The sequence below is a fragment of the Prosopis cineraria genome, unplaced genomic scaffold (genome assembly GCF_029017545.1).
Source record: "Prosopis cineraria cultivar Desert tree isolate PC_DT_omini unplaced genomic scaffold, ASM2901754v1 PC52, whole genome shotgun sequence".
Lineage (NCBI taxonomy): Eukaryota > Viridiplantae > Streptophyta > Magnoliopsida > Fabales > Fabaceae > Prosopis > Prosopis cineraria.
This window is the reverse complement of record NW_026555382.1, coordinates 82,026-93,485: the sequence shown is the minus strand read 5'-3', so window position 1 is coordinate 93,485 and position 11,460 is coordinate 82,026. Positions and strand designations below refer to the sequence as shown.

The 11,460-nt window shown below is 33.5% G+C and overlaps 1 protein-coding gene and 1 non-coding gene across 2 annotated transcripts; both read right to left on the bottom strand.

Moving 5' to 3' along the window:
* Positions 1-223: 223 nt before the first annotated feature.
* On the bottom strand, positions 224-9,242 carry LOC129295128 (LL-diaminopimelate aminotransferase, chloroplastic-like). Its single transcript, XM_054933602.1, has 10 exons — positions 9,041-9,242; positions 8,843-8,919; positions 7,758-7,825; positions 6,892-7,008; positions 6,289-6,351; positions 4,730-4,834; positions 4,525-4,575; positions 2,217-2,537; positions 1,430-1,636; positions 224-766 (listed from the first exon to the last, which is right to left on the bottom strand). Exons 1-10 carry the CDS (start codon positions 9,124-9,126, stop codon positions 473-475), a joined length of 1,389 nt encoding a protein of 462 aa, XP_054789577.1. The 5' UTR covers positions 9,127-9,242; the 3' UTR covers positions 224-472.
* Positions 9,243-10,990: 1,748 nt separating this feature from the next.
* LOC129295130 (U5 spliceosomal RNA) lies at positions 10,991-11,108 on the bottom strand. The gene has a single exon (XR_008589520.1). It is a non-coding gene; the product is annotated as a U5 spliceosomal RNA (small nuclear RNA).
* Positions 11,109-11,460: the final 352 nt, after the last annotated feature.

The following is an 11,460-nucleotide window of genomic DNA, read 5'->3' as shown; positions in this document are numbered from 1 at the left end:
TGACCAACTTGTTAACCTTAGGTTATGATGTGTTGTTTAACTCTTGTAGTTCAGGTTATGATTAGATATTCTTCAAGCAAATCAGGTCATTTGGATTAAGCGTGACGTTGGACTTATGTTGAGCTCATTTCCTTACCTCTTGAAACCACTTAATCAAAATTATGTGCTACTTCCACCCCTACACCTCTTGACCTGTAGCATCACCGCCTTGCTCATCCTCCACTTGAAAAAAATGAAACCTTGAATTGTATCTCTCGTCAAATTACAAAATAACCTGATTTAAATCTGACCGAATAGCATTGGTTCAACTGATCAATGGAGTTGAATTAACTTATCTTGAAGTCTTAACTTCAAGACCTAAGATCTGCAGTCGGATTAAATAGATATGCCAAAAACATCCCCAATAGAAATAGATCTAAAAGTCTAATCAATACAGCATAAATTAATAATGTGATGTACTCTAAATAAATTCTTACTTGTAAAGTTGCTTGAATCTTCTGCAGGCCTCCAAAATATTTTCCCTGTGGCCAAAGGCGCTAACCCTGATGAAACCTTCACCGCCAGGTCCGAAACCACTGCCAGGTGTTGTAACCACGTGAGTTCTCTCAAGAATCTCGGCGAATACGTCCCATGAACTTCGGCCAGGGAAATGGACCCACACATATGGAGCATTTTTACCTCCATATACTTTAAATCCAAGAGTCTCAAAAGTCTCTGTAATTATGTTCGAATTTTCTTTGTAGAATCCAATAACTTCTTGCATAGCCTGCATTCAATTTCAGCAATTCTATTACACTGTTTATCTTTTATGTTCTTAGGTTTCACAAAAGCTGTTCAAATCAGATATTCCTCTGCCCCAAATAACATTCCCTTCAATCCAAAATATAAGCAGCTTCTAACAATAATTTGCACACCAATAAAATCCTTATTCTTATGAAAATATATATTGTTTTTCCTTTTTACCTTTAATTCCAATTTATGATGAGTGAGAAGATCATAAATTTACAAACACAACATATATTAATAAATACAAGGGGTAAAATGGAAAACAAAATTTTTATAAATATTAAGTTGCTTATATTTTGGACCAAGATTAGTTGAAAGAAAATGCGTATATTTTGGAAGGAAGAGAGCATTATCCAAGGTGAGGAAGAGGAAGGAAAGGAACTCAACTTTGCCACCCAAAAGCAAGTCATAACAGTTCATCATTAACTACAAATTAAAGGGGGGGCTAATGCATGCAATGTGAAATGACAGCAAAATAAGAGAAGTTTAAAAAGCATCACATGGAAAGAAGAGAAGCCAGACATTCTTAATGATATGCAACTGAGTTTATTGAACTTGATCAAATAAATGTGGAATATAGTATGAAACTGGCATGCTTGTGAAATGAATTCAAAGACTCCAGTGCAATGAAGAGTTAACTGACCTCAAGGCCTTCTGGTGAGAGGCAGGCCAGAGCACCTGCCTGGGAAATATTGGATGCACCATTGAAGCTAGTACATACAATACGGTTGAAATCCTTGGCAACAGGAAAACCGTCTGAAAACAGTAACTGCTTTGGAACCACTGTCCATCCCAACCGAACTCCAGTGAAACCAGCGTACTTACTAAATGATGCTGTCTCAATCGCGACCTGCAATAGTTGTAAGTATTCAAACATGTTACTAAGCTATAGAAACGAAAAAGACATTACATGATGGTCAAAAGAAGAGTCCTAAAAAAATTCCATTGGCTGCTATGTATAAAACCTGTACAACTCTGCTGTAGCCTTATCAAACACTGACATGAAAACTGAGGCATACAGGTATTGGACATGCCAAACATTCATGGAAATGAATATTTGAATCCTGCTCTAAGAGCAATCAGAATAACTGACATCAATATACATCCAACCCTAAATGATAATCCACTTATAGTTGAATACAACAACAATAACAAGCCTTGACTCATTTATAGCTGAATAAATAAAAGAAAAATTATATTTTCCAAAAAATTTAAGCTATGGCCTCAAGCAGAACAGTAACATGTAGAACATTCGAAGCAGCACATTACATTTTGAAATCAATTTTGAAATCAATTTGATAAACTAATTATATTTTACTATCAATTTTGAAATCAGCTATGCATCATGATCAAATTACTAGTTGACAAAATGCTATTCATTAAGAATCAGTTCTGGTAAGAAAGAAAATAGAAAAGACTTCTGGTATAACCTCTTTGGCTCCAGGAATTTCAAAGATGGAGCGTGGTTTGTCATCTGAAATATACATTGCATATGCAGAATCATAGACAATTATAGACCCATTGTCCTGGGCAAACTGAACAAGTCGAGTTAGTTGCTCTCTTGTTGCTACAGCACCAGTAGGATTGTTGGGTGAACAGAAAAATATTATGTCTGCTCGAGAAGTTGATGACAAATCAGGAAAGAAACCATTTTCCGGACCACATCTCATGTATTCAATGTTTCCATACTTCTCAGAATCCTTCAGATATTGGCTAGTCTGACCCATAATAACACTGGAATCCACATAAGCCTGCATAAAAAATACCACGGCATTTACAAATATACGATACAAGCCAGGTAATCTGAGCAGAATAAATATGATACGTTCACTCTATTCTTTGCATAACTCATCATCTCTTATGATATATGCTAACTCCAAATGCACGAATCTGTAATAGCCTCCCCTATTTTTCCTATTTTGTCCACCAGAAAGAGATAGTGTTGTGGTTCAGTGATGCACAAATATAATCTTGGAATTTTTCCAAAAGAAAATTATGAATGAGCATGAAGCCATGAACAACCACTCAGCCATGTAGAATGAATATAGATAATTTGTCACACAAAAAGAAAATTCTGACTGTCAATTAAAAGTGCCTATATGACATGTGTTCAACCATGGGGAAGAAGTTGCAAGCCCTAAGGGTCATTGGGAAATTTTGAAACCCTCCTCAGAGACAATGAGCAGTGTTATATTAAGACAGGCATTCATACAAGTTACACTACTGGCAATCATTGGAATATCACAGAAAGTTTATTCTTGACAAGAAACCAATCCGCAAGAGCAGTAAAATGTTAAAGCACTGCCAAAAAACAGAGTATGTTTAGGAATTGAGAGGAAAAGGGAAGGCAAGGAAAGGAATCCAATGAAAATGGATAAAGGAAGTGAAAGTGGTAGTTAAATGATAGTTTCACTCCTCCAAAGTAAATCAACTTAAGAATATAAGGATGGAGACTTGAAAGATTTTGGAAGGTCAATTAAAAGTTTTTATTACCCTCAACTCTTAATTAATAACTACCAAATAAAATAATATGTATCAATATAACCCTCTTTTCCCCTCCCATAGCCTCCATTATCCCTCCATCAGAACATACTCTTGGTTATGCTTGAACTGAGAATGTAGAAGGGAAGGGAAAGAATTTATTTTACAATTTAGATTCAAACTGACGGGAAAACTTTACCTTCTTCTCCGTTATCCTCTCACTCCAAATGTAACCTTAAGCTTATATGTGCTTCCATATGTCAGTATCCCACATTTTAAATTGGCAGTAGCACCTTTGACCAGTCATATACCCAAAAAAGCTTTTTTCTTGGAAGGTTTAAACTAATGGGTAAGAGTTTCTTGTGTAATAAGTAACTATTTTTTGTATCTAGGATTGTTATGAACTTTTGTATAGATTTTGTATATGCTAGAGCTTGTTCACTTTCTTCCCTTGTGATTGATGGAAAGCATAAGTTAATTCAACTGCTTCCTTCATGTTTCTAGTTGATTAGCTGCAAATTGGAAAAGTGATATGGAGTTATGAACCAAGCCTCTAGTTGAGTTGTGTGACTAGACCTTACTAGCATGGGTCAATAGTTTTGCCCATGAGATAGAAATATACTCATTAGCTTGACAAAGCTAGCTTAGGGGTTGTGTTATCCAGTGGGATGTTAGCTAAGAATATGCCTATAGGGGATTCAGAAAAATCCTTGAGGTGAAGTCAAACTTTAAGCTACTATACATCACTTTATTAGCAAGGTAAAAGGGGTAAGTTGAGTTATGTGAAATAATTGGAGGACTAATAATGTCACGTCCTTTAAATTACACAGTACTCCAAATTTAGTTTTGTTTCCAACTTTGATATGTTCAAATTTTCAAAAATCCTTCTATTCATTTGCTTAATTTAAGGTCTAAATTCTAGTACTTGACTCGTTTTTGTCAACAAATCTTCATGAGATGATATTTTTCTCACGATTATATTGTTGCAGTACATATATGTGCCATGTGTTGCACTATTATTTATAAGAAACATGTTTCTGGCATCATTGCTCGTCCAACTTTTTTTGGCATATCAGAAAACATGAACAACTCAATAGATGAACTGAAATCATCCAGCATAATGACAGTAACATCAACATGTCCTATCAATTGGGACAAGGGATGAAATTAAACTCAACATATTCATCATTCTGAAAGCTAAAGTGAAACGTCCAAGAAGTTGATGGATTATAATGAACAACCGCACATAAAGATTACCGGGTATGATGGGTCTTGCACTGCCATAGTTACATTTGAACCAAACATCATCTGCCACGAAAAGAATGAGAATGACCTTAAGATCTAGAAATAATATGTTCATCACAGAAACTCCCAATTCAAGTCCCCCCTTTCTCCCCCCGCCCCAAATGAAAGTAGGATAGTATAGGCAGAATTAGACATCAAATTAAAGAATACAGATAACCTGGAGCCGAGATATGTCACATTTTGCTCCATCAGAAACAAATATATCACCTTCCTCAATGCCAAGATCACTGTAAAATGTTGAAGCAATTGCCCTTCTTAATGGCTGCATAGATTAGCAATTCTGGTCATTCTTCAAGAATCTTAAATTTCATGGAAAATCAAACAAGAAAATAAATTTAGTCTCCAATACTCTTATAAATAAAATAGAAGGAACCTAAAGCTCCCATATTCAAATCTTGTCCTTTATATGACTAAATTTTCCTAAGGATAAACATTAAGACTTATTCAATGGATTCCTGATTTTTATTTATCACTCCATCCAAAGAGTTTGTTCCCTTGTTAAATCAATTTTTTTTTAAAAGTTTATTTAAAAGGAAAAAAGCATATTCAAACGACAAATATATTAAATGATAAAAAAAAAAAAGATATATTGGTGCCAAAAAAAAAAGATGACAAATATATTAAATGATAAAAGGAAATTACAAGATTTAACTTATGCTAAAAAAAACAGCTACCAGAGACACATGATAGCATACTAATCCAATCTGCAGAATTTGGCTAACTCTATAGGCACAGAGATATTGATATACATTCCACTCATACTCTAGAAGGAAGAATCACGAGGCTAGAGTGGGAGTTGTTACAGGGAGAGTTGAAGATATGGCTGATCAAAGTGAAAGCTAATGCAGAAACATGGGAGAAGCGGCTTTTACTTTTAACAATCTTTATTTCTTATGCATTTTACATTTTATTTGGAGCATAGCAAATGTTAAGATTAGCAGAATATCCATTTATCAAATGTTCACATTTAAAACTTTTACAGGTCAAGAATTAATCTTCCAAAATGATATCAAGAAAAATCTATATAAGCAGGTTTAAGGAGTAAATGTTGTTGGAGAAGGTTTCATCAATGCCTCCCTTGTGATTCGATGGGCTTAACACCCCAATCCATAGCACTGGTGATAAGTGCAGCCCTTCAAAAAGACAAGGAAATAGAGTTGCACCCCAACTAGTAGCTATAGCTTTTAGCCTAGTAGTTGTGCTTGATCCTACAAGTGGTATTAGTGCAAGATCATGGATTTGAATCCCCCAAGTATTGTTGGGGAGGAAATTGTTGGATGAGATTTGGCCAACATCTTTGTTGTGATTCGATGGACTGAACATCACAACCCATGGCACTAGTGATTGGTTCAGCCCCTATAGAACACTTAAGGAAATAGAGTTGCACTCTAACTAACAGGTATAGCTCTTGACCCAATGGTTGCACTTGATCCATCAAATGTAGGCAAGCATCCTCCACATTCAAGTAAGAATCTTCTAATTTTTCACTTAGCATCTTGCTTAAGTGATTTAATAATGAATGCCAGATATTAATTCTTGGAATGTGTTCTGCTAGGAAATAAGAGATAGATAAGCCTAAACGAACTATCAGCATAGGTGAAACTTTATTCCCCCATGACTAGAAATTGATATGAGAGGATAGGCAAGGATGATGAAATGATGTATGAATATAAGAATGAACAAACAATAACTCCTGAAACTGTAAAAGTCACATACCTTTTCACCTTGTTCAGCTCCATAACCACTATAACCCTCTATGGTAGATAATGCAAGTGACCTCTGATACAAAAAAAAAAAAAGCAATTTCAGTGCTTACAGCAGTCAAAGCACTCATTTCATTTAACTGAGTAAGACATAGCATCATTTATCATGGCACTTTCCAGTTAGCAAAATAATAGGAGTGTGTGTGCATTCATAATATATCATTCTTACATGTTCCATGAATTATAGAAGCTGAAATTAGGCAGATGCAACTACATGTAGAATGGCATATAGATGGCTACAACAAAAAACAAAGGACATGGGGAGAAACTTGTTCTGTAAATCGAATGAAGTCCATATCAAACATCTTTTGAGAATTTGACAGCAGGACACTGTCCTTCACATGACCATTCTACCTCAAAGTGGGACAAGAAGTTAGACAGTTAACATGGTTAAGCACAATAAGAGTAAAGCAACACTTGACTCATTTCATCAAACATTACTACAATCCTTGATACTATGAATCATGAAGCTCCAATGTGAGCAGTAATTTCATGGGGGGAAATCACAATTTGAAAAATAAAAGACATAGTAGCTTCATTCAAACAAAAGCTTGACCTTTGACATTGCAGACGTTATGACTTCAGGAATGGGTTCAGTAGTATCACCAACTCCCAAACTTATCACTTTTGCATCAGGGTACTTCTGCAGGTGTGCAGCCCTTCTTCTAGCAATCTACTCTCCACGATAAAATGGTAAAATGAATGTCAGCACAAAGGATACTATAAAGTAATGCAATAACAAACACTGCAATAAAAACAGACTCAAAATTTGAGGAGGGAAAACAAAGAAAAAGTGCTCATTGAATCAGCTTACTTAGATTAAACAAAAAATAAAGAAGGTGAATATTGCCTCTATTGCATTCCTTTATAGGTCTTTAGGACATACAAATTTCCATATTCAAACACTTCATTCTGAAGCATATATTATGACAAAACATATCATTTCCACTATTTTCTGCCCTACATCAATCAATTACAACAACTTTATTTAAATATAACATGTAAGGAGTAAGGCAAGTAAAAGCATCATTTTGAATATCACTTGAATGACAATTTTCACTTTCATAAGAATGAAATTGGATCATTATCAGTTAAGATTAAAAGAAAAACATCAATTAATGCAAATGTTTACATACACTTTCTCTCTCTTTTAATTTATGAAAACTAGGACTAGACCACCAACTAACTTCAACATATGAACTGCCAAGCTAAAACAAGCAAACTAAGACATAGATATCACTTTGTGTATAATAGTGGAAATCCTTTACTAAAGAGAACATAAAATGGGGAAATGAATACTAAAGGAGAACCATAGATAGTCAAAACTCTACCAGTTGTACTATGATAATAGTTAACCAAATCTAAGGCACTAGAGCAATAGAACAAGACTAGAAGCAGAAAGTGTCAAATGGCATTACAAACCTCTGGAAAGAGATAACCAGCTTGAAGTTTCGCCATGTTAGCATTGCGGGAAACTTTTGTCTTGTAAGCTTCAAAATGGAAAGGAAGGAAGCATATTGTCACACTTGACTTTATATGACAAAGGAGGATAAATTCTCAGCTTTTCTAATTGTGGCATGTTCTTTTGCATATGAAATGTCATGCAAATATAAATCAGCAAATATTCACATATTGTAAACATTGGTTTGGAAGGTTGTCTAGAATTTTTAAGTACAGAAAATAAGTTATGGAATGAACAACTGTATCAAATCATACTTAAAATTCTAGGAACCCAGGTTCAAAATTAATTGCCTCATTGGATGGAATTCATCAATTAATTGGTCATATTCAATGAGTTTCAAACTTCATTACTACAATTTATTTAACAGAGTGGAGATTATTATTCTCAAGTCTTCTTCCAACAATATTAAAATCTTCTCGTTAACACCAAAAGATAAATGTGTCAAAAGTATATCCTTTTCAATTCACCCAAAATGCACAAGTGAACCTCGCATGAACTTCTTGGTTTTGTAAACAATTTTTCAAAGATTATACAGTCTACAATGACTTTTCCAATACATATTCTACCAGAAGCTAGCAAAAGCCTCTTTGACGATAGAAACCAACTCCAAACAACAAGGGCCAGTATCATTGTAATTTGTACAATGTGGAAAAAGTAATTTAGAGATTGTTGAACGAAAAGGTGATCATTGAAAATCATTGAACTTTGAAACTTTCTTTTGCTCACTTATTCATCAGCAACTAACAATGGGCTCACAACTACTAGTATTTAAAACAATTCAGAAACGATTACTCGGTAATCTATAGAGAAAACTTTACTTAATGAAACTGACAAACTAAATTTTGCTTTAGAGAAACAGAGAAGAACACAACATGATTCAATTCACTTTCAAAGTCAATGAGCAAGCTATCAGGTCAACGCGAAATTAAAAAAAAAAAAATCTTCACACTGCCGACCTCCACTCCAGTACTACCTAACAACAAAAAATCACAACTTTCACCATATGGAAGGAAAAGAAGCAATGGATATGAAAATTTAATGATACCGGTAAGCACTTCTTCGGGTGCCACGACGCATTTGCATATGCCCACATCTTTTACATTCAAGGACACGTTTTGACTCCTACAACATCCAAATGAAGCAAAAAAGCAAAATTTGCAGGTAAGCTTCTCTGGGTCGGATCTCATTGAAAGTGAGGAAACAGAAAGCAAGAAAAGAATCACATCTGTGATGAAACGAATACCTCGGGTTGAATTTTGAGGGAGCTAAGAAAGTGGAGGAGGATGAAGAGATTGAGATCGCTAGATTGTAGGAGAGCATAGAAGACATCTTCAAGTGAGATAATGGCAAAAAAACTGCTTCGTTCAGAACCAGAAGTGGAGATGGGCCGAATCGCTCGTCAGTGGAGGGCTCAAAAGAGGCTGCAGCACGCCTGCAAAAGTTGCGAAACTAAATGCATATAAACCTTTTTTGACCATTCGAAAGCAGATACGGCTGTTAACCAGCAATTATTAGGCAAAATTAATTCATAAATCCTTCTAATTTTGGTCAATTTCAAATTAAATTTTTACAATTTATTTTATTTTAATCAAATTTTATAATTTAATTGATTAAATATTTATCTTTTAAAAAAATAAAATTATGCACTATTATATTGCAAATATAATTTTCAGTAAATTTTTATTATCAGTTCAATGTCATCATTCATCCATGAAAACTAAAACAAAGAGCCCTCCAAATCCAAATCCCAAGTTACAAATCCCGTCACCGTCAATGAGCACCAAATCTAGAATGAAGCAGAGACATTTGCAAGATTACAAGAGAAGCAAAGCACTTTAGAAAAGGAATGATTTGCAAAGCAACAGATGCAGATATGCAAGGGAATAAACACACCATGGTTGGGTCTGTAATTTTTTTGTTCTCTCTTTTTTTTCTTTATCGAGACAGATTAAAGAGTGGAGGTGATTAGTTGATACTAAGAGTGGGAGGCGGCTGGGGGAGCGGGAGGCGCGGCTGATGAATGAGGGAATTAGGGGAGGCCGTTGAGTTTGAAGCAAAACGCAGCGTATGATGACTTACCTCTACAAAAGTTTTTTTTTTGCTTCTGCTTTTTGTCAAATGCCGATGGAAACTTTTATACAAGCTGGGATGGGTAGCCGGATGGTTACCCGTAGCCCGTCCCGCTTCATAAATTAGCCCGTTCGCTTTTTTCTGTTAACGGGGGAGTTAAAACTCACCCATTTTACACGAATACAGGTGGGTTGGGGGGTTATTTGATTACCTCTAAATAGTAAATCATTCCTCAAGATAAGTTAATTTAAATAATAAATAAAAAAATTAATTATTTAATCTTTATAATTTTAATTTAGCCGTAACTCAATCTTTAAAATTTAACTCATTATAACCTAATTCTTGAAGTTTTAACTCAATTATAAATTAATTCTTGAATTTTACTTTTTACAATTTAGTTCCTGAATTTTTAATCTAACATTTATTAATAATATTTTAAATTATTAAATCCTTTCAATCTTATAAATATTAAAAGTTTAAAATATTTTTAATCTTTATAGTTTATTTTTTAAAATATAGGATTATTATTTAAGATGTTGAAACTTTAGAGATTAAATTGCAAGAGGTAAAATTCAAGAATTGATTTATAATTGAGTCAAAACTTTAATGATTAAGTTATAACGAATCAAAATTGAAGAATTGAGTTATAATTGAGTGGAAATTATAAAAATCAAATGATTAATTTTTTCACAATAAAATTATTTTAAAATTAAACTACTTTTTATTTTTGTTCTTACATTTAAATAAGAATAATTTAATATGAGGTAAGATTTAAAAAAATATAAATTTTGCACATTTTTCAAGATGTGCTGAAGGCTATTTTAAGAATTGTGCATCAAAAAATTTAGAAAAATGACTTACTCTTTCCATTCAAAAATATAAAATATTTTTTAAAATACTAGATATTAAAAAATATAATTAATTAATTATTAAAAATATTTATATTAAATAAATTATTTTATATTTATTTTAAATTAAAAATTATATTAAATATGGATAAATATAAAAAAATTATTTAAAAATAAATAACTACTTTATTAAAAATAATATTTAATTTAAAAACATTTTTATTTTTAAACGGGAAGGTACGTTGAGGACGAAAGTCTTTCTTTTTCTTTCTTAGGACCCCACATAAGGTGGGACCCTCCCAAAAATTGGCGTATGCCACTTGAAGCAGCGAGCACACAGTATTCTTCAGTAAAAGGCAAGAGAATAGTTCGCTCCGTGTTCACTGCGTGGCTGCGAAAGGTAAAAGACTTTTAAAATGTGACTAACAAATAGAAGAGGATGGGGTATTTCTTAAAATGTAATATTAAAAAAAAAAAACTTGTTTAGCTAATAAGTTGCAAATTATCACACGTAACGCCATTGAGCCATAAGAATACGAGTCACGATAACCTGACAACAAAAGAAAGAGTGGGGAAAAGGAGAATAATGTTCACCAAAACATGCCTAACATTTTAAAAGTATTTCCATGTACATCCATTTTGACATTAAAAATCATAGCACAGTTTTATTTGGTAATGCAAACAAAATACTGTTCATATGGTAAATCGCTTTGACAAAAAAAAAATTCTTATATAATATACTTGT

Excerpts from the sequence above, each read along its gene's own strand:
- LOC129295128 (XM_054933602.1), bottom strand. The coding sequence starts at position 9,126 with ATGTCTTCTATGCTCTCCTACAATCTAGCGATCTCAATCTCTTCATCC. Across the intron at positions 4,576-4,729 it reads GTGACATATCTCGGCTCCAG|ATGATGTTTGGTTCAAATGT; the intron begins GTTATCTGTATT and ends TTTTCGTGGCAG. Across the intron at positions 1,637-2,216 it reads AAATTCCTGGAGCCAAAGAG|GTCGCGATTGAGACAGCATC; the intron begins GTTATACCAGAA and ends CAACTATTGCAG.